The sequence below is a fragment of the Patagioenas fasciata genome, chromosome 18 (assembly GCF_037038585.1).
Source record: "Patagioenas fasciata isolate bPatFas1 chromosome 18, bPatFas1.hap1, whole genome shotgun sequence".
Classification (NCBI taxonomy): Eukaryota; Metazoa; Chordata; class Aves; order Columbiformes; family Columbidae; genus Patagioenas; species Patagioenas fasciata.
The window spans coordinates 2,484,218-2,505,790 of NC_092537.1; the positions used below are offsets into that span (position 1 = coordinate 2,484,218).

A 21,573-nucleotide genomic window follows, 5' to 3' on the forward strand; every position below is an offset into this window, starting at 1 on the left:
AGGCAGGACACACTTATCACCCAGCCAGATGGCTCCTGTTCCCAGGACTGTAAATTTGGGGAGGGGGAAGAGTAAATAAATAAACCACTCGCAAATCTGCCTCTGAATGGAAAGTAAAACACTGCAGGACATCCCTCCCCCTTCTCCTCCCATGTGCGTAAAACCAACTTGAAACACAGCCTGTTGCTGGGAAAAGTAAGGCCGTTCTGTTTTGATTTTGGTAGATATTCTTGTGCCGTGGAGGTCAGCCGGGCAAGGCGAAGAGGTCATGATGAGAAGCAAACATCCGCGCTTAGGACAGCTGCTGGGAAGTGCTCTGGAAAAGCCAGGAATTTCGAAGAACGCATTTGTGAATCCCCAAGACGAGATAAAAATAAAATCCAAGGTGGGCCACTGCTTTTTCCTCCGATATGTTTAAGTGAATACCTGGCCCCGCCAGCCCCTTGTTTTAATTCGTGTCTGGGTGGGGTGTCAATGTACTGTATGCACATCGCTATATTTAACAAACTATATGTTAGAACCACAATGTAAATGCTAATTTAATCAGATTTGTATGTAACCAGAATTTTATATACCCATTTGTCCCTTTTCTAATTTATGCTGGTTTATGTGTATAAATGTACTTCTAGGAAGGTATATTAAACTTAAGTCTTTGTACAGTATATACATACTATTTTACCCAGGCAAAGTATTTTTGCAGTGATATTAGATGCCATTTGCTATGTTTAAAGAGAGAATAAAGTCACGGTCTGGCCCTGGCAGTCCTGCTGTTCTTTTTGGGGCCCTAAAGATGTCAGTCTTGATTACGTTTTATCCATGGGAGGGTGGGTTTGGGGGACTGGTTCGAGAACGGTGGCTTCCACCCGACCAGGTTCACACAAATCCACGTATGGTTCATCCACAGAAAGATCTGGGTGCGTAAATTGGAGTCTAAAATTGTTTCAGAAGACCCTCACCCAGATGCTGAGACATCCCGCTGGTTTCTTAAGTTTCAGTTGCACCTTCGGTTTGGCCTTTGCAGCTCCCCAGAGCTTTGCACCTGGCCAGAACCGCCCCAACAGAGCTGTCTCACCCCCTCCTCTGGGTTTTTACCATAACCCCATTAATAAACCTCCTGTGGAAGCTGGGGGGCAGGAGCTCCGTTTCCCAGAGCCCTCACCTTGTGCCAGCCGGGGCGTTTCTCTCTGCAGCTTCACATTTCCAGGGTCTCCGCACCAGAAGGGACGTTTGCTCAGAGGCCCCGTCCTCCCCTGTGCTCCCACCAGCCGCTCCTATAAGGTCCATTTTAGAGGAAAGCCAAGCGCATTGCCCAGAGGAATCCTCTCCTGAAGCCACATCTCACAGAAGGGTTTCAATCATAGAATCAGAGAATAGTTTGGGTTGGAAGGGACCTTCAAAGCTCACCTGGTCTAACCCCGGCGGTGAGCAGGGACATCTTCACCAGCTCAGGGTGCTCAGAGCCCCGTCCAGCCTGGCCTGGGATGTCTCCAGGGATGGTTCATCCACCACCTCTCTGGCCAATCTGGGCCAGGCTCTCACCACCCTCAGGGCCAACAATTCCTCATGTCCAGCCTGAATCTCCCCTCCTTTAGTGTAAAACCACCACCCCTTGTCCTGCCCCTAATCTAAGCCTTTGCTCTTTCTCAGCTGAAGAGCTCTACAAAACCCCTGTCTGCCTCCATGTGCCACCAGCTACAGCGGTGGCCATGTTGCTGGGGTGACAGACCTGCTCTGCACCAAGGGGACCCTCCGTGTGCTCCCCAGACCCACAACTAACCCACCTCCAATGCCACAGCACGGGGACCACAGCCTCCGTCCCTCTCCTCCAGCACAGCCACCCCGTTCACACAAACCAGACCATGGACAGGAGCAGCCTGAGTGATTATTTGCTTAAAGACAAAGCCATGTTGCTCTTCTTCCCGTGTGATGCTCTGGGATGGCTGCGTGTGTCCCGGGCTGGTGGCACCGGCAGGCCACGTGCTGGGTGTTGCAACAGGGGGTGGCAGCCGGGTCTTTGGAGTAATCGGCAATGGAGACGTTGTCTGTGGCGATGTCCTCCAGAGCCTGGGCGTAAGCCCTGCTGATGGCAGGCAGCACAGCCTGGTACTCTCTGGACGCCACGTCCAAAGGCTCCTGCTCCTGGATGTCACGAGCCAGATTGAAAACGAGGGGTGGCTGGTGATGCTGAGCTGGCCCGACGCTGCCATCGCAAGCCATCACCCCTCCTGGGGAGGAAATGAGAGAAGAACGCTGCAGTCCCGGGCTGCCCAGGGCTCACCTCTGTGTTCCTCACCCAGTCCCACTGTGTCCCAGCTCTGGGATCCCAGGTCCGGTTGAAGGTCTGAAAGTGCTTCCGAATCCACCAACCCCCCCATCACACAGACACGGGGGCCATGTGCTCACCCTTCCTGGGTTTGCTCTGTCTTGAATTAGCCTGCGTTGGTTTTTACCTGTTATCTGCATGGAACCACGAATTCCAGAAGTTTGTTGTTTGTTTGTGTTTTTTCCCAGACTTTCCGATCTCTACAAGGGACACGGTACCTGTGGTGTAAAACGCCTTGTACTGCGCCAGCCGCAGCGTCTCGATCTCGCCGTCCTTCCCGGCCGCCCCGCTGTTGGGGTGGAGCAGAACCTGAAGGAAGAACAGAAACGTGGCAGAGAAATCCTGCTGTGTGAGACCCGCTCCCTCCATCCCATTCGCATATCCATTTTATACAGACATCATTTATAGAGACATCATTTATAGAGACACCACTTATAGAGACACCATTTAGCCCCTGCGCTCTGCACAACCAACCAAGGTTTGCTTCCTGCAGGGTGGGTGACAGCAAAAGGGCACCAGGAACAGCAGCATCCCTCTTGTGCCTCCTGGCCCTGCACACGGCACCCCCCAAATTCACCTCCCCAGACCAATTCTACTATAAGAAAGGGATGGTGAAGGTGCGGCGGCTTTCAGCAGAGCAGGGCAGAATATTTGGGAGGGAGGATGGTGAGGTGCTGGAACATCACCCCCGGTCCATCGCCGCTGACTCACCCCGCTGTGCGAGTGCTCCCTGCCCTGACAACAGCCCGGGGAATGGGGGGAGAAGGAAGGGAAGGAGGGAAGGGTGGGTCAAATCTCTCCCTTTCAGTATTTAGGACACTTGATCCACACAGGACGACTGCTTTGGCACAGGGGAGCGAGAAGACAAGTGAGCTGGACGCTTCAGCGGCCTCGTCCGTCAGATAATATCGGCCGTGGAGCCAATGGCTTCACTGAGGGATGAGTCACTCGAGGTTTCCTCCCTGGGAATTGAGTTTAAAAGTGATTCAAGAAATTTCCACTGTGCTAAAAATTAGAAACATCTGCTGGAGTTGTAGGCAGCTGCCGTGCCAAGTTCAGTAACAGCGATCGCAGCTGATCAGCGCGGTGATGCTTCAGCAGGTGCCCGGCGCCGAGCCCTGTCCCAGCACCCCGGGCACCCCCTTTTGTCACCCTGAGAGGTCACCCCGAGGTGTCAACCTACTCTGTCACCCTGAGATGTCGACCCCACACTGCCTGGTCTGGTCAGTTGGTAACTCATCCAAGAAATGCCAGGATTCAGGGTGGGGGGTGTTTTTCAAACGCTCTCACTTTCCTTGATTGCCTTCCATTGCAATCTAAAAAAAAAATACACCTTCTGGAATTTGGTTCAAAAATCATGCTTAAGGGAAAAAAGCTTAAGGTGCAGTATGATCCTGCTACAAGGAGGAAACCCCTGCTATAGAGTCCCCTTATGCTGATGCTCCTTAGTGAGAATAAAACAGCTCCAGGGCAGGAATCAGCAAATATTCAAGGCCTTGTGATGCCAAGATACCAGGAACTGAACCAATTAACCCACTTGCAGCCCTAAAGCTCTGCCTACACCTTCAGCAGCGCAGCTGGGACGCTGCTACCTTGGTGTTGGGTGCTCAAACCTCCTTTGCTACCAGCAAACCTGCCTCGGAAAACTCCACGCTAAGAAAATCTTATCATTTACTGCCTAATTAAGGAGCTTGTTTTGAATAAACATTGATAGGTCTGCAACCATTCTATTGATTTGCAACTTTGTCATTTTAATTAAAAAAAACCCCAACAAAAACGCAACTAGAAAAGGGGAAAAAAAGCCTTTTCTCCCCTGAAATCTCATCTGAACTTGGTGTTCCAGGCTGTTTGCACAAGTGTGGGGAGCAGGCGTGCACCCCCCCTGCCATTAACCTCCTGGAACGAGCTCATTTATCTGACACTGGTACCCTTGATAGACGCTGTAGGATGTGTTTATTTTTACTGTAAACAGCCTTCGCTCAAAACAGGACTCTGGCGTCGCTCCAGCCCCGTCCCAGGTTGTGCCGAGTGCGCAGGATGGGACCCCGAGCAAGGTCACCCTGGGCAGCTCGTCCCCAGCCCGGGGAGCTCGTCCCCACCCCAGGGACCCCGGTTTGGGAGGCAGCTGTTGGTGTGCGGAAACCGGGTGGTGTGACGAGCAGAGGAACTGCTGTCGGGAGGATTTGTGTCAAGGAAAACCCTGTAACGTCAAAGGGCGGGCTGCTCTCAGCCGCTCGCGAGCGGGAGGGGAGACACAGAGACAAGAGGGGAGGGAGCGGGGACAGGGACTTGCTCCTGGCCACCCCCTGGGGTGCTGTGTGTCCCCCACAATGTGCACTGTGTCCCCACTGTGTCCCATGGCAGCGTGGGCAGCGGGATCACATCCCTGGGGATGCTCCATTGAGGCTGGGACAACCCAGCTGTGCCCCCAGCTCCAGCCCTGCAGGGGTTCATTCACCCCTGATTGCAGCACAACCTCCCAAAAAAAGCTCTGAGTGGGGGTGATGCTGGGGGACCGGGGGAGCTGGTGAGGTGTAGCACCTCAGGACTTTATTCCTTGATTTGAAACGCACAGGAATGGCTGGTGTGGGTCCTGCCCCTTCACCACAGCCTGGCACCCAGCAAACCATCATCCCCAACAAAACCATCATCCCCAGCAAACCATCATCCCCAGCAAACCATCATCCCTAGCAAACCATCATCCCCAACAAAACCATCATCCCCAGTAAACCATCATCCCCAACAAAACCACCATCCCCAGCAAACCATCATTCCCAACAAAACCATCATCCCTAGGAAACCACCATCCCCAACAAAACCATCACCCCCAGCAAACCCTTGCTCCCAGCAAACCATGATTCTGAACAAACTGTCACTCCCAACAAACCATCATTCCCAGCAAAACCATGATCCTCAGCAAATCATCACTCCCAGCAAACCAGAATTCCCAACAAACCAGAATTCCCAGCAAACTGTAATTCCCAACAAGCCATAATTCTCAGTAAACCATCGCTCCCAGCAAACCATGATTCCAAACAAACCATCACTCCCAACAAACCATCATTCCCAGCAAAACATCGTTCCCAGCGAACCACTGGTCCCCTCTCCTGGCACCACACACACAAAAGAGGGTTAATCCCAAGGAGCACATTGGAGCGCCCTGACCGCATCCCATCCGCTTCCCCGTGTTATCTCATGGTTCAGCAGAGGGTTCCATAAATACAAAGCAAATACCAAAACCCTGATGGACACAGAAAGCAAATCCAAGATCCCCACGGGGAGCTGGCTCATGGTGCTCGCACGAGGGTGGACTTTAAAAGCAAAATCAGGCTTTATCTGCGAGACTGGTATTGAAGTCACTCTTTTTTTTTTCTTTCTGCAAAAATCTTGTGCAACTCTGATAAAAATACATCGCCATACTGCTTGTTCTGCTAACTGGGTGCTTTAGGCTTAAAGGAGCTGCCAGCAGCTTTTGTATGGGCAGAGCTGCAGGGTACGGATGGGCTGCCCCACTTGAACACCAGTAACATGAATGGTCCCAGCCACAGAACGGGAAGGAGAGCTTTGTTATATCTCGATCTATCAAGATAAATAAAGAGGATACAGCCAGGTCTGAGCCCCTGCGATATTTTGTTCCTCATGCTGGCAATGGGAAATTAGACCCACCATGCTGGGCACTGTGGGGCTGCCATGGGGACGGGCAAGCCCGAGCCAAGCTGCATGCACAGGCATTTTCACCTCTAATCCCGGATTTATGGACAAAGTGTAAAACAACTCTTTGTTAAGCCAAAAGCCCCTTTACGACGGTATCCCAAGCCACGGCACAGTGCCCAGCTGACCCCCTCCTCTGGGCCAGGGGATGATGCTCACGGGGGTCTGCACGTCCCAGCTCTCAGCCTTTCCATCCCCAACTACCTGTTTTATTAACAGCTCAGGGGTGAAGGGACGTCAGGAGGGGGATGTCACCAGGCGGGTGGCTGTGCCTTACCTTGTGCCCCACATCCGACCACCCAAAGAGAACTGGGGACACGTCCAAGCCATCGAAGCGCCTGTTCAGGGGCAGCGCTGCCCCAGCCAGGGCCACCAGCGTCGGGAAGATGTCCAGGGTGCTGCGGAAAGAGGCGGGTTTCATCAGAGCAAGGAGCAAAGCACCCCAGAGGGTCCCCCCAACCACACTTGCACCCCTCAGCCCCTCGCCTGGTGAACGCCCAGTGCCTGGGGTGGGCTGAACACTTCCCAGCATCCATCCCAAGAGCTGAGTCTGCAGAAAATGCTAAAACCGGCTTCAAGCAGTGTCTGAGCCCCGGCAAGCCCTGGCTTGGCACAGCTCCCACCCCGGTGCCGGCCACTTGCCAGGCACTGGGGGTTCAGCCAGGACCTGCTGCCCCCGCAAACCCCACGCCCGGGGGGCAGGGAGCCCCCCCAGCCTCCTGTCCCACCCCAGGGACACACGGAGCAGGCAGCAGGTCAGGTCACCCTCCGGAGAAAGTGCTGGCACAGGGACTTTCGAAGCCAACGACAGCAGATCCCGCCACCCCAGGAAGATGTGGTCTCGCTTTTGCACGGCACAGCACGAGCCAGAGCAGCCAGAGTGGAAAATGAGAGCGGTGCATCCCACCAAAACCCCCGTCAGCATTTCCACCCAAAACCTCGTGGGGTTTTCAGGGGCCCCAGCCACAAAAGAGCACCTGGGGCTCATCCTTGGTCACTTCCCAGTGTGGGGGGATGCAGGGAAGGAGCGGGTGACCCCGTGTCCCTCAGGTTCCATGGGGATGCAGGGGGACAGTCGCTGTTTTCCTGTCTCTGCCTGTGGCCCCAGGGCCAGAGCTCGGCTGGGGTCAGTCCCCCTCACTGGTGTGTCCCCACAGCACTGGGGGGCTGAGGATGGAGCAAAGTCATTGCTGAGGTGGGACAGGGACCACCCAGCGCTGCCACCAGCCCCTTGCACAGCCTGGGCATGGGATTCCCCCTCCATGTGCCACATTGCCCAACAGGGACAGGGCTCGACTCCAGTGGGAGAGGACAGTCCCGTGTCTGGTTCCCACCCTCCGTGTCCCACTCCTGCAAGGGACAAGTGTCCATCCCCTTCACCACCACCAAGCGCATCCCTCCCTCTCACAGATGTGGCCGTGGGGTGATCCCACACCTGCCCTGGGGGTGTCCCACGTCGCCAGGGAACAGCAGGATGTCAGCGTGGCCAAGTGACACACCACAGTGCTGGGGACAAGGCCACAGCATGGGAGGTGACAAGCCAGCAGAGCCACCAGTGCTGAGTGACCGATGGGGACTCAGCCGCATCCCATCGGCTGCAAAACCCTCGTGCCGGCAGCTCAGGGGCTCAAATATCGGGAGCTCAGCTGGGACAAGGAAAATGCAGAGGGAGGTGACAAATCTGGGTGCCCCAACCAGGGGATACCCAGCGTCCTGCCACCGCATTTCTCCCGCCCGGTGCGTGACGGCAGCTGCGTGAATGGAGAGAGAAAAGAGCCCAGGGCTTCAGGGCCCCCGGTTCTCCCCTTGAAAGAGTTTTAATTTAGCTGCTAAGAGACAGCAAGAACAAATAAGAACAAACACTGCTGCGAGCGGCCCGGCCGGCACGCTCACCGAGACGGCCCCCGCGGCCAGGCCAGCCGGGAGGCGCCGGAAAGATTCTGGCTCCTCGCTGCGCCCGAGGCAGGGCACATCCCCACAGGCACCTCGCTGGGGTCAGCCCAGGTCCCCCTGACACTGCAGACCCCGGTCAGCACACTCCTGCTCCCATGGGTGCTCAGCACCCTCAGGATCCAGCCCCCCGCGTGGTGTGTGCGGATGCTCGCAGGGATGCACCGAGCAGCCCCGACATAGGGGAGGGGACCACTGGAAACAGTCACTGAGGTGGGAGGACAACACGATTGAGGGCAGGGGTGGTAGAAGGTCCCCCTGCCTGCAGGGTGATGTAACCCATGGAAAAAGGCATGAAAAAATTGGATTTTGGTCAAAGTTGGCTGGTCCCACCAGCAGGCACATCCTGGAAGCCAAGCTGGGGCAGCTGTGCTTGCAGGGACAGGGGAAGCCACACCGCCACCCCCTGCCCCGGCCAAGAGAAATTTAATAAATTACTAAATAAATCTAATAGATAAAGTCACTCCAGTGTCCTGCTGTCACCCCAAGCAGCGAAGGGCTGGGCAGCGCCCAGGGACGGGCAGGTCCCTGCCTGCTGGCGCTGAGCATCCTGCTGCCCTGCCCGGCAATGACGGGGTGCAGGGGGGTGCAGGGGGGTGCAGGCAGCTGAACCAGCTCTCCCCACACCCCGCTGCTTGCCCAACCTGCCCAGCCCCACGCCGCCAGCACAACCAGGGTGGTGCAATTTGTTTCTTCTTCACCACCCCACTGACCTATTTCTTCTGTGCCCTACTTTGGGTTGGGGCAAGGGAGGGCAGGAGCACGACGGGTGGCTCCGACAATTAAATATAATTAAGAAAAGCCAACCAAGCAGTTTTCTGCAGAAACCAGCGTGCAGGTGCGGATCCACGGTGATGCATCAGCGTTTCTTTCTGGGCACGCTCACCCTCGCTCACCCCTGTGCTCGGGAGGATGGGGAGGGAGAGGTGAGGAGCAGTCCTGGGCAGGCTCTTCTCTCTAGCAAAGGCTGTCAGCATTTTCATAACCCCGGGGGCAGAAGGAGGCTGATACATGGGTTAGTGCCTGTGTTTGCCAGCCCCTGTCCTCCCCGGGGGTCCCACCAGGCAGAGCTTTCCCAGCCACATCTGCACAAGGATTTCATTCCTTCCTCAGCTTCTTGGTCTTCTCCATCAGCTGGGGGGTCAAGTTTTCAACAGCCCGATTTCATGAGGACAGCAAGCACCCAAAACACGACATTCTTGTCCTTCAAGGGATGTCCCCAAGGGTGACTCTAGGTTTAGCAAAAAGCTGCCTGTCCCACAGCACTGCGAGCAGTGAGCAGCCCATGCTCTCTGCGTCTCACTGCATCCCTCCGCATCCCGCTGCATCCCCTTGCATCCACTGCATCCCTCCGCATCTCACTGCATCCTTCAGCATCCCACTGCATCCCTCCACATCCCTCTGCATCCCTCCGCATCCCCTGCCCAAAAGCTCAGACCATGGCTGGGGACACAGCGGTGACACCTTTCTGAGCATGAGCCATTACACATGTCCCCCATGCTGGCTCTGCGCTGCCTCCCAAACAGAGGGTTGCCTCTTCTTGATGCCAGAGCATCACCCTGCCCCGTGGCCACACTGGGCTGTACTGGGAAGGACACCAGGTCCCTGGGACTCCCTGGTTGCTGCAAAGCCACTTTCCGAGCCCCCGGCATGCAGCACAACCCGTGCCACCAGCTTTCAGCACTTCCAGCTGTCCAACCTGCTGGACCAGAGCTGGGAAATGCAGGAGATAAGGTCTGCGAGGAGATAAAGGGAATGCCGGGGCTGCCCGCACCCCATCCCCTCCTGCCAGTGCCCCAGCTCACACCTGGAACCTTCCCCCACCTGCAAAAATCCAGCTCCAGAGCTGCCCTTGGGCCATGCATGAAGTACATGGCTCTAGCTTATCTCAGGGACCTCAGAGACACCCAGCACCTCCCAGGGCCACCGGTTGGCACCCGCTTCCAGCAGCTGGGACACTTTCCCAACGCCCAGCAGCCCCCCCAGCCGCAGCACCCTGACCTCCACCAGCACGTCCTTCAAGGGACAAAAGGGACGGGGCATCCCAGTGCTCTGCCCCCAGCACAGGCTGCAAAGAGGGGTGCAAATGCTGCAAGGGCTGCATGCAGAGCTGCAATTGCTGCAATGGGGAGATACAATTGCTGCATGGAGAGCTGCAATTGCTGCATGGGAGAGATACAATTGCTGCATGGAAATGTGTAATTGCTGCATGCAGAGGTGCAAGTGTTGCATGGAGAGGTGCAATGGCTGCATGCAGAGCTGCAATGGCTGCATACACAGGTGCAATATTACTGCAATAAGGACCCCTCCACGCCGCCCCCGCAGTGCAGGCAGGCGATGTACAGGAGGCAGCAGCCCTTCCCCTCCGCTCTTGCCGGAAAGGGCAGAAGCCGCTCGCTGCCTCCCAGCCCGGCCGCATCCTGCACCGATTGCAAGCGCCATCTCTCCGTCCAGCCTTTCCCACAACCGCACCCTCCTCCACATAAAGCCATTCACAAACCACAAAGCCTAAGCCTGCTTCTTGGTGGAGAGAGAGAACATCGTCATCTTTTAATTATCGGGAGGCACTTCGGCCGCCGCGGCCAGGAGGCACACGGAGCCCAGCGCCTGCCAATGCCAACCCGCCAGCCTCACAAAAAGCCCTTTCAACTCCTCTTTGCTGGAGCGCTGAGTCTTACGGGCTTAGGAAAGGACAAAAGTGCAGAGCCTGGCACATGGCAGGCACTAAGCAGCACAGGATGCCAAAATCCAGATTGTCACCTGATGCGGGGACGGTGGGTCCTTCCAAAAGGGGGTAAAGGGGCTGCCCTGCTCCCCGAATCGATGCGGCCGGGCTCCTACCTGAGCAGAGCGTGGCTCGTGCGCTTGGCAGGGATGCGGCCAGGCCAATACGCCAGTGCCGGCACCCGGTGTCCCCCTTCCCAGGTCGTTTGCTTCGCCGAGCTCCCACCTGCAAGAGAAAAGGGCAGCACTCAGCATCCTGCTGCTGTCCCAGAGCTTTCACATCATTGACGCGAAAAACTCCCGACTCAGGAGTTTCCCTGGGAAAGGAGCAACTCAGGAGTCAATGACCCCAAAGGAGGGTGATTTCACTGGAGATGGAGCTGGGTCAGAGACGGGTAAAAGTTTCAGGAGTTTTTAAAAGAGACAGGGAAAGTGGGGTAAACAAGGGGGACTCAGTTTGGCACTGCTTTGTGTTTCTCCTCTGCTTCAGTGAGTGATGAGAAGCACGGTCAGCTGCTGGAGCTGCCACATTTCCACCCGGTTTTGATGTCCGGCAAGAATATGGAGCAGGTGGGTAATGTAGGAATTTCTTCCAGGGGTTGTGAATGTCCCTGTGTAGGTGGCTGCTGCCCTCCACCTGGTAAAACACTGACAGCCCCCAGCTTGCTGGAAACCTGCTTCGTTAAACATACCATGCTGCTGATAACCCTCCTGCCGGTTAATTAACCTGTTCAGTTGTTTCCCCTGCTCTGCCCTTGGGTTTGAGATGTAGGGTGCAGGGATGCCGCCCGGTCCCTTCCTCTGCTTGGGATGCTGAGCAACAAAATGGGGATGCTGAGTAACAAAATGTGTGGAAGGGCATTAGAGAGCCTCTGCTTTGGCTGTTGCCCAAAGGGCCCCAGGCAGCTGGGGGAGGAAAGGGCTGGGAATGGGGCAAACAGAAAATCCAACCCGATTCACCGAACAAACTTCCCAGGCGCAGCCTTTGTCCGCCGCCTTTCAGCGTGTGCATGGCAACGGCGCTCGCCCCGAGCCATTTCCTCCGGGCAGAGCCAAGAGAGGATCGAGTCCCCGCTGTGGCACAGCCGCCCCGCGCTCCGCCGCGTCCCCGTGCCGGTCCCCAGCCCAGCCTGGCCTCTCCGGGAGTCACTGCCCGATGCCGTGGGCATCTGGGCTGATCCTGCACTCCCAGGCGATGCTGCTGGACTCGCATCACCGGAGCGGAGAAGGACACATATGGCACAGATGCCGCGGTGACAGCGTCGTGAGAAATAGCCCAGGAAAAAGGTTTCTGGCCCCAATGCCCGTCCTGGCAGCGCGGGCCAGGCGTGGTTCCAATCTCTCCCACTCCATGCCCAAACTTTTGGTGTTTGCCCCGCAAGCAGTATCTCTTTGGGGAGCTGGTACCGGGGCTCTTGTGGATGTTGGAAACGTAACAGTGCTTCCAACACGCGTCACGTACGGCTTAAGCAAGGTGCCTCCCATGCCTGCAGACACCTTAGGAAATTACAGCAATTATAGCAATTAATATTAATCCCCATCTCTGCACGTACATTAAATAACTCATCCTCCCATAAGGCTACTGCATTTCAGACATGGGATGGACATTGCCCTCCAGCCACCCGAGTATCTCTGGCTGAGCAGGACGTGAATGCTTTGGGCAGTAAAAAGGGCTGAAACACCCCAAACCCAACCTGGGATGTTTCTCTGGAGCAGGGATGGTGCCATGGGGCTTTCCAGGGAAGCTGAACTGAGCATCCCCATGCTGGGATGAATCCCTGGTCCTGCTCCCACCATGCACAGCAGGTCCCCAGCACAGGGACCTCCCAAACCTGCCTCAAAACACACCCAGCATCACATCCCCAAAACCTGCATCTCCATCCCAGCCCCCCCGTTGCAGTGTTCTTGGTGCAAGGTGGGGGACAGATTTTTGGGGTGGGTTGGGGCTGCGGGAAGGTCCCCAAGCAGAGAAGAGGGAGCAGCAAGCATGGATGTGCTGCTTTCTCCCAGCGAGGGCTGACTCCAGTGACCACCCACAATTAATGGAAAACATCCCTGGAATTTGGGTTGGACCCTAAAGGGAAACGCCAATGTATGTGGAACTTATAGAGCCTGAGCAGCCTGTCCCCCCCTGCTCCTCAAAGGGCTTCTCCCTGGTGGGGGATGATACCCCCAAGATGGGATGGGATGGGATGGGATGGGATGGGATGGGATGGGATGGGATGGGATGGGATGGGGTGGGATGGGATGGGGTGGGATGGGACGGGATGGGGTGGGGTGGCATGGGGTGGGAGGGGACGGGATGGGATGGGATGAGGTGGGATGGGGTGGGATTGGGTAGGATGGGACGGGATGGGATAGGGTGGGATGGGATGGGATGGGATGGGATGGGATGGGATGGGATGCGATGGGACGGGATGCGATGGGACGGGATGCGATGGGACGGGACGGGACGGGATGGTCAAGTATCCCACCCACCCAGCGCCCACACCAGCGGGTATCTGCTGCACCAGACCAGCCAGCAGCAGACAATAACACTGGGTTGGCTTTCAAAACATCCGTGCAACAACCAGATGAGATATTGCAGAAGTCATCCTCGGCACCCAGTATTTACAGCCAGCTCCTCCAGCCCTGCCAGCCCTCCCCAGCATCCCGGGGCTCGGGGTGTTTTTACAGGGCAGCGAGAGGCTGGAAAGGGGCCGTGTTTTCTTTCACTTTGTTCCCAAACACTGCACTGCCTGTACCAGCTGCTCCGGCTTGTGACCCTCGGTTGCTCAAGAGCAACCCAGGTCGTCAGCAGGGTTTGTTTACTAGAATTAAAAAAAAAAAATAAAAATAAATGAAAAAATTAAAGTTCTGATTTAAGCCCAAGGAAGGGCTCTGGGAACGGGAACGCCAGCCAGCAAGCCAGCCAGCCCAGCAGCGTTTGCCCAGGGCCGCGGCCGCATCGCCCGGGTGTCAGGAAGCGGAGGAGGAAAGCGGAGCTGTTGGCCGCAGCCCCCCCGCCACCGCTCCCCCCACTGACCCCGGGCGAAGGGGGGAACCGAGCCCGGCGCGCGTTTACACTGCGTAATACAAGCAGAAGTGGGAAACGCCTGACTCATGCGTGCTTCTGGCCGCCCCGGCTGCTATAAACCCACCGAGCAGATGGCTTGGCCGGAAAAGGAGGAAAAGCAGGGAAAAAAACAAATAACCAAACAGGGGAGAGAAAGAAAAAGAAGAAGAAGAAAAAAAAGAAGAAGAAGAAGAGGGAAGAAGAAAAAGAAGAGGAGGAAGAGGAAGAAGAAGAAGAAGAAGAAGAAAAAGAAGAAGAAGGAAGAAGAAGAAGAAGAAGAAGAAAAAGAAGAAGAAGAAAGAAGAAGAAGAAAAATGAAGAGGAAAGAAGAAAAAGAAGAGGAGGAAGAAGAAGAAGAAGAAGAAGAAGAAGAAAGAAGAAAAAGAAGAAGAAGAAAAAGAAGAAGAAAAAGGAAAAGGAAAAGAAAAAGAAAAAGAAAAAGAAAAAGAAAAAGAAAAAGAAAAAGAAAAAGAAAAAGAAAAAGAAAAAGAAAAAGAAAAAGAAAAAGAAAAAGAAAAAGGAAAAGAAAAAGGAAAAGGAAAAGAAAAAGGAAAAGAAAAAGAAAAAGAAAAAAAGATAAGAGAAAGAAGAGAAAAGCAAAAAAAAAAGAAAATAGCCTTGAGCTCTGGGGTAACAGGGACTGGGGAACCCCAGCAGTGATTTTAGGGGAAAACTTGACTACTTGGGAGAGAAAAATTATTCTGGGGTGTCTTCAAGGCAGCTCGGCCCCGAGCAGCAGCCAGCAGAAAGGCCGGGGGTGAGATGCTCCCCACAGCCCCCTTGCTGGGCAACGAAGGGCTTTGGGGAGCAGCGACCCCCCCAGGGACAGGAGACCCCCCCACCCTGCCAGGTCACCTCTCTGCCTCTGCCAGGCCCCCACGAACGGCCCCAGGCGTCCCGCCAGCTCACACTTCTGTGCCCAAGGACCATTGTCACCTGCAAGGGAAAGAAATATCCCCATGAGCAACACCGAGGCCAGAGGGCACCTCCACAATGGGGGGATGCGCAAGGACAGGTGACCCCTCCGCCCCTCCCTCCCATCCCCGTGATGCTTTCCCACATTAGCGAGAGCAGTGGGTTTATTTATTTTTATTTCTAGAAGTTTATTTTGGAGGGTTGGGGCTGCCCAAGTGCCCGGTGAGGGGCTGGAGCAGAGCTGGGGCGCGGGGGGGGACACGGCTGCCACCAGCTTAATGAGCAGTGGAGCAGTTCCTGTCCTCATTAGGGAGGCTGCTCAGCCAGAGCGGATTTGGGCTTCTTAATGACTGAGGATTTGCGGTTTAATTAGGCACAGCCCTGCCGGTTCAGCCCCGTGGCCAAAGGGGGTGGTGGGGGGAGCAGCCGGCTGAGCGCCCCCAGCACCCCGGGACCCCCATGTCCCCATGAGACCCCTATGTCCCCACGATGTGACTGCCTTGGGCAGCTTGGCCGCAGCTGCTCCTCACTCCCCATCCCAAGAACAGCCAAGAGCACCAAGGGCAGGGGACAAACGGGTCCTGTCCCCCCCCACACCCACACACACCCCAGCTGTGACGCCCAGTGTCACCCCCAGCCACCGCAGCCACTTTTGCTGCTGTACCTGCGAACCACAGGAGCGTGTGGCCCTTTCCGTGGCTGTCAGCCACCTGCTTTATCCGTCCCACCAGCGCATCCATCTCGCTCAGAGAAGCTCCATAGATGCCCCTGCCCGAGTTGGGGAGCAGCGGGGGGGACACCCCCAGCGGGACGTGCATATGGGCTAGGGCTAGGTAGAGGAAGAAGGGGCGTCCGCTGCATGGGGAAGAGGGAGAGCATGGTCAGATGGGTTGGGGGAAGTGGCAGCAGGTCACCGGGGTGCCTGGGGACACAGAGCAGTGGCTGTGGGAGCTATGCAGCCACCCCTGCCTCTGCTGCAGCTCCCGGGGGGGAAAAATCACCCTGTGTGCATCGGCCAAACCCTCCAGGCACCCTCTCCCCTCGCAGGGGGGATGCTTGGCCCAGCGTGAGCCACTGTTGTCGACTGGCCACCCATTTGGAACGGGCTTGTCCCTTCCTCCATCCCCCGGTGTCCCCCAGGCAGCACTGAGCCCAACACCCTGCTCAGTGCACCCCTGGCACCCACCCGCCTCCATTCCCTCTTCCACAGGACCCATTTTGGCCCTTCCTCCCCCTTCCCAGCAAATGCTCAGCCCCCGCTGGTGATTTTGGCGGAGGACGAGCAGCAGAAGATGCTCACACTGGCCACGAGCAGCCCCGGACAGGGACCGCGGCACGTTCGCTCGTCGTGCGCTGCCCCGCTGCCTGTTTGCTTTTAAATCACTGGAGGATACGTCCTGTTTTCTTGTTTACAGCTAAATTTATCTCCTCCAACGAGTCCCGCTCTTCCTCAGGGACCTTGGAGGGGAAGGGTGGGATGGCGAGCGGCGGGGAGGGGCCGGATCCCAGGGATGTGCCCCAGCCCAACTCCGGCCGCCCCATCACTTTTAGGGCCCCACCGACGTGCGTTTCAGCATTTCCTTCCTTTACCCGTCACCCACCTGGGGATGGAAAATGAGTAAACCCCACCCCACCCGGAGCTACCGCATCCTTCCCTGGCGGTGCTGGAGCCCTGCGAGGGGCTGTGTCCCCCCAGCACCCACCCCTGCGAAACACTGGGGGCCAGGGGGTGCTGATGTGCCCCTTGCAAATCCCCATGGCAAAACCTACATGGCATCTTCCCCTTGGGATGCCAGAGATCCCGGAGCAGGGAAAGCTCGTTTCCCCGGTTCACATCCGAGCTGGGAGCACCAGGTGAACTCCAGCATCATGACCACAGTGTTCTCATTTGCTTTTTGCATCAACATTTCAGAATTGTCCCCAAAATTGAGCAAACGTGTAATCAATAACTTGAGACAGATGTCCCTGACTTTCGCTCCCATGTTCATTGCGCTCCAAGTGTCTCAAGCGAAGCCAAGTCTCCCTGTCACGAATTGCTCAACCTTGACACGACTGGTTAAAAAAACACCCAGATGATAAATCCGGTGTTCTTTTGTTGCCCTGTAATGAATGAGTCAGGCAGAGGAAAACTGGAATAAGCCATCAAAGAGGCGAGAAAATGCAGACACCTGCTTAATCCTGTTCTCCGCGAACGCAGATAACCCCCAAATACTACTGGGAGAGTAAAGGCTTTTCCTATTAACCCAGAGCTTGCCCGCTCGGTTTCACTGGGAGTTGAGAGGTTTTTCTTATTAACCCACAGCTCAGCCGCTTGGTTTCACAGCCTGACAGCATCCTCAGAGCCCGGGGGGCTGGGGGTTTGCACAGGGGGAGGGATGGCGGCAGCTGGGTGCTCGGGTCCCCCCAGCCCTGTCACAGACACATCACGATTCTTGGTACCCAAAGAGGGTAAACTATAGGTATTGTGCATGCAAAACATCACCCAGGATTGTAAGGAGCCATTTCTTTACAAGCTGCTCCCAGCCCAGCCCCTTGTCTGCCACTGTTACACAAATCTGTCCCCAGTTACATCCCCAGGCCCCCTCACCGCGGCCCTTCCCCGGGTCTGTGTTATCCCGGGATGCAGGCGTGGGATGAACTCCGACACAGCTGCCCGGCAGCGCTTCCCCTCCACGCTGCAGCGAGGTGTTTTGCACAGTCACAGCTCATAATCCGCTGATAATGGGGATTAAAATTACACAACTCGTCAGCAAGGCTGCAGGGTTCATCGTGTTGGAGGAGCTGCTTTGCTCCTCTGGGGAAGAGCACACCCAGGGACCTGTGTCCTCACAGGGCTGGGGAGGGCAGAGCCTGAAGTCCAGGGGTCCCATCCACAAAATCAATCAATCTCCAGTTTAAATACCCGCAGGTGCAGCTGGCAGGGGGGTGAAGGACAGGACAGGGGGATACAGGACAGGGGGATGGAGGACAGGGGGATGGAGGACAGGACAGGACAGGACAGGGGAATGGCAGCATCTCCCTCCACTCGTCCCTGCCAGCCAGGATCTGGCTGCATGTCACCCCCAGGAAGAGGCACAGCCCAGCTCAAAGGCTTCGACTTTCCTTGTAAATGGTGTTTTTTAAAACACATGATACCTTTAGAGGAGAGGCACCAAAAGGCTTCCACACGAGTGCTGCAGGACACCGGTGACAGCCTTGGTGGCTTCCTCCTCCTCAGCTGGGAAGCCAAACCATGGAAACCCCACACCTGCTCCCCAAGAACTGCGGAGCATCACCTGTCCCCCCCAGCATCACTCCAATGTGATGCAGATGTTTGCAGCGACCCATGAGCTCTCCTGGCACAGGGGACAGGGGGCAGGAGGTGACATCTCACCTCGCCCGCCGGATGAACCGCGCCGCCTCCTCTGCGTAGCGCGCTGCCAGGCTGCTGAGGTTGACGGGCTGCTGGACGATGGTGACGTTCTCGAAGAGAGGAAGGGCCACCTCCGTGTAACAGTCCTTCCTCAGGATCCTGCTGGGAAGAAGCCACCTGCTTGTCACCAGAGCAGGGACCAGCACAGCAGCAGGCACAGCCCGGCTGTTCTCCTGGCTTAGCAGAGAGGTGCAGCCAAGGAGGGGAGCAGAAAGGGGACGATGTCGATGTCCCCGTGGCACAGGGTGCTTGGGGACCAACCCACCTCCCTGACCTGCTGTGGGGTGCACAAGGGGAAAAAAACGTGTGCATGGAGCATAAGGGGAGGTGACCACAGCAAAAGGCTGGGAACATCAGTGCAAATAGCAGCACTTGACCCCACCACGTGCCCCCGTACCTGGCAGGGGTGCCGTGCCGCGGGCAGGGCGGGCAGGGCGGCAGGTTGTAGCCGGGGGTGTCCGTGCACCCCATGTCGTGGCTGTAGGGGATCCCAAAGTAGTAGTCGAAGCCTGAAGGACAAGCGAGGGTGTCGGCGGGGACAAGGCTCAGCTCATCCCATCCCCAACAGCACAGGCCTTACCGCGGAAGCTGGGGTGATGGTGGCCGTGGTGTCCCAGGTGCCACTTGCCTGCGTGGAAGCCACAGAACATCATGTCAGAGATGAATGCTGCTGCCAGCTGTCACCCACAAGGCGCCCGCAGCACCGGGGGCTTTCATCTAGTGACAAGAAAAGCGACTTGTTTGTGCTGGATGTGTTTCCAGAATGCCCTTTTTTTTTTTTCGCAAAAACTCAGAAAAAATGCACAGGGTATCTCGTGCCTGAGCAAAGCGACCGTCTCCAGCCTCAAAAGGCTCTTTCATGCATTTGTGTTCAGAGGCGGTGACTCTCTAACCCCTCCCAAACAACCAGATTCATCCTCTGACCTCTGGCATGTGCTCGGTCCCAACAAAGGTGCCGATTCAATAGGGAACGGCAAAACAGCACCTTCAGCCCCCTCCCGCCTCTCCCCCCCGATGTCCCCTCGGCGCGGTGGTGTTACCTATAGCGCCCGTGCTGTACCCAGCCGCCCGCAGGACCTCGGCCAGGGTGGTCTCGTTCAGGGGGAGGCCACCCACCGACGTGACGGCGAAGTTGTGGGTCACCCCGTTGCGCACCCCGAGGCGGCCGGTGAGCAGAGAGGCACGGGACGGCGAGCAAGTGGAGGCGGCTGAGTGGAAATCCACAAACCTGGGAAACAAAAAGACACTTTGCTTGCAAACCCCTGCACGGTCTAATGCTGCCCCATCCCTCCCTGCTCCCCAGCATCCATCCCCTTCTGCCCAGGGATGAGGGTCTGGAGCGGGGGGTGAAGCTCATGGGCATGGATGGACCTGAACCCCGAGGTACCGAGCTCTGGCCACCCTCCTTGTGCACCCAAAACCACGTCAGTGAAATCCTGTCACCTGCTGGTCCCCACGGGAGGGAAACCCCCTTTGCTGTGGGACACAGCAACCAGGGATGTCTAGGAAGGGTGAGGACGGAGGGACAGGCATTACCTTGTCCCCTCGGCTGCCAGCTCATCCAAATGCGGGGTCTCCGTCGTCTCTGCCCAGTTGGCCCCCAGGTCCCCCCAGCCCACATCATCTGCCAGGATGACAATGAAGTTGGGCTGCCTGGACACTACCAGGGGTGCCCAGAGCCCCACCAGTGCCACCAGCACCACCTGTGGGGACGAGGTCCCCACGCTGCCACTCGTCCCCTTCCACCCCCGCCAGGACATCGGTGGCTTCATCTTCCCCAAAACTCCCTCCTTCGTGTCCCTGCCGATGCCGTTGTGCCCTCAAAGCGATGCAAATGTCCCCTCCGTCTTTCACACCCAGGCACAGCTGATATTCCCGAAATCGGCGCCAGCAAAGGTGTTATTCTTAGAAGTCAAAAAAACACCCTTTGAAGTCCCTGTCACCCTATTTTTAACTTCCCTTCCTTCCTGGTAAATATCTAATTAGCCACCAAACCAAAGTGGTGTTTTTCCCTCCCAAAGCAGGTTCGATCAGCGGCAGCAGCTCCTCTGTCCTCGCTGCGCTGGGGAGTGTTTGTGTCCAAAAAACAGCTCTTGCCGTGCAGACCCCGCTCCACGGCTCGGCCAAGCACCGGCCAACCTTGCTTCAGGTGGATAAATAAATAACTGTCATGGCTCTGGCACCGTCGGTCCGTCCTTCACCTTGCACAGCCACAGCATCCCCTGTGCAAGAGAAAAAAGATGCAGTCAGGACCTGCAGCATCCATCCCATGCCCCGACATGGGGCGGAACAGCTCATCCAGACACCCAGACTTTGCCTTTGAACTTGTATATTTTGCTGCCTGGCTCATGATGGCTTAACTGGAATGGACTGGAAACAACGAGTGACCCTTTTCCACACCCATTGCTTGGGCTCGGGTGGCTTCCTGAGGTGCTGTCATCCCCGGGGAGCTAAAGCTCCTTTTCTAAATGTATTTCTGCTCACGCTGCCCCACGCCTTCGATGGGTCAGAGCAGGCAGCGCTGCCCGCGCAGGCAGCAGCCCCATCGGGTACCAGGAGGGAGCTGCTCCCACAGGCAAGAATGCAAAAATGCAGACAAATCCAGAAAGCAATAAAACCCAGAAATACCTGGGCTTACAGGATTAAGCCCATATGGCTGCTTAGGGCAGGATTTGGTCTCTGGTGGTGGTGAAGTTCAAGGACAAACACCCCAAAGACCAGTTGTGAAGATGGAGCCATGAAACACGTCTTGAGCAAAAGGTTGTGGTCAAAGGGAGATGAAGCTATAGGGATTTGCCAAAACCCCACCGAGCCCTGCGCGAGGAGCTTTGGCACTGGCTGTGGGATGACACAGGGACCTGCACCTGCTTGGGGACAGCCAGGGGACCAGTGGGACCAGCACTGTGACAGACATCCCCAACTGGTACCAGCAGCCTTGCGGAGGAACATGCCGTGGACAATGCAACTCCCATAGGAGCCAAGCAGGTCAACATCCACAAAGACAAACTGGGAGGGTGATGAGAGGAGGCAATACTGGAAAACAAAAGAGGACGAGGCAACAGGAGGAAGCAGGAGAGGGAATATGATGAGCCCCATCTGTAGGCCAAGAGGTTTGTAGCTGGGAAAGCAAATTATTCCCAGGTTTTGCTGTTCACATCTTAAAATCTTTGGGCTGTCGCTCAGATCAGCAGCTTCAGGAGTGTTGGCGCAGCACTGCTGTGATCAGGGATGTGACTCCATTCATAATTCATAGCCCAGAGCATCAATTTATAAACTCGAAGTTCTCGGTACATTAATTAACGGGTGGGATGCAGTGGGTCGGTGAGGGGCGGCAGAGGCTGCACAGCCCTGCAGGAACCAAGCGCATCAGCCCAGCTCCTGTCCTGCACCCCAGTCGCAAACCCACCGCTCATCCTTCATGCCCTGAACCACCAAACTGCATGAATAATCAAGATTATGTATCTGGACATGTTTGGTGGCGGC

General features: G+C 56.4%; 2 protein-coding genes across 4 annotated transcripts in view; one reads left to right on the top strand and one right to left on the bottom strand.

Annotated features, from left to right (window-relative positions):
• WIPI1 (WD repeat domain, phosphoinositide interacting 1) overlaps nucleotides 1-2,649 on the top strand; it is a 21,408-nt gene extending 18,759 nt beyond the window's left edge. The window contains exons 13-14 of one of the 3 annotated variants that reach the window (XR_010652539.2): nucleotides 225-385; nucleotides 2,512-2,649. Coding sequence is in view for 2 of the 3 variants with exons in the window: in XM_071816659.1 (XP_071672760.1) it covers nucleotides 225-418 (194 nt within the window). In the remaining variant the exon portion in view is untranslated. Of the gene's footprint in view, nucleotides 1-224; nucleotides 762-2,511 lie in introns of those variants that run through there. The other 2 variants (XM_071816659.1, XM_065852711.2) reach the window with 2 other exon arrangements.
• The window catches only part of ARSG (arylsulfatase G), a 25,901-nt gene continuing 6,190 nt past the window's right edge, over nucleotides 1,863-21,573 (bottom strand). Inside the window, exons 2-12 of the mRNA XM_065852709.2 lie at nucleotides 19,627-20,312; nucleotides 19,131-19,318; nucleotides 18,671-18,718; nucleotides 18,488-18,599; nucleotides 18,052-18,189; nucleotides 15,343-15,533; nucleotides 14,619-14,699; nucleotides 10,826-10,934; nucleotides 6,312-6,432; nucleotides 2,542-2,632; nucleotides 1,863-2,225 (exon numbers count right to left, since the gene is read on the bottom strand). Of these exons, the coding sequence (XP_065708781.1) occupies nucleotides 1,891-2,225; nucleotides 2,542-2,632; nucleotides 6,312-6,432; nucleotides 10,826-10,934; nucleotides 14,619-14,699; nucleotides 15,343-15,533; nucleotides 18,052-18,189; nucleotides 18,488-18,599; nucleotides 18,671-18,718; nucleotides 19,131-19,318; nucleotides 19,627-19,862 (1,650 nt within the window). The 5' untranslated portion in view covers nucleotides 19,863-20,312 and the 3' untranslated portion in view covers nucleotides 1,863-1,890. The remainder of the gene's footprint in view (nucleotides 2,226-2,541; nucleotides 2,633-6,311; nucleotides 6,433-10,825; nucleotides 10,935-14,618; nucleotides 14,700-15,342; nucleotides 15,534-18,051; nucleotides 18,190-18,487; nucleotides 18,600-18,670; nucleotides 18,719-19,130; nucleotides 19,319-19,626; nucleotides 20,313-21,573) is intronic.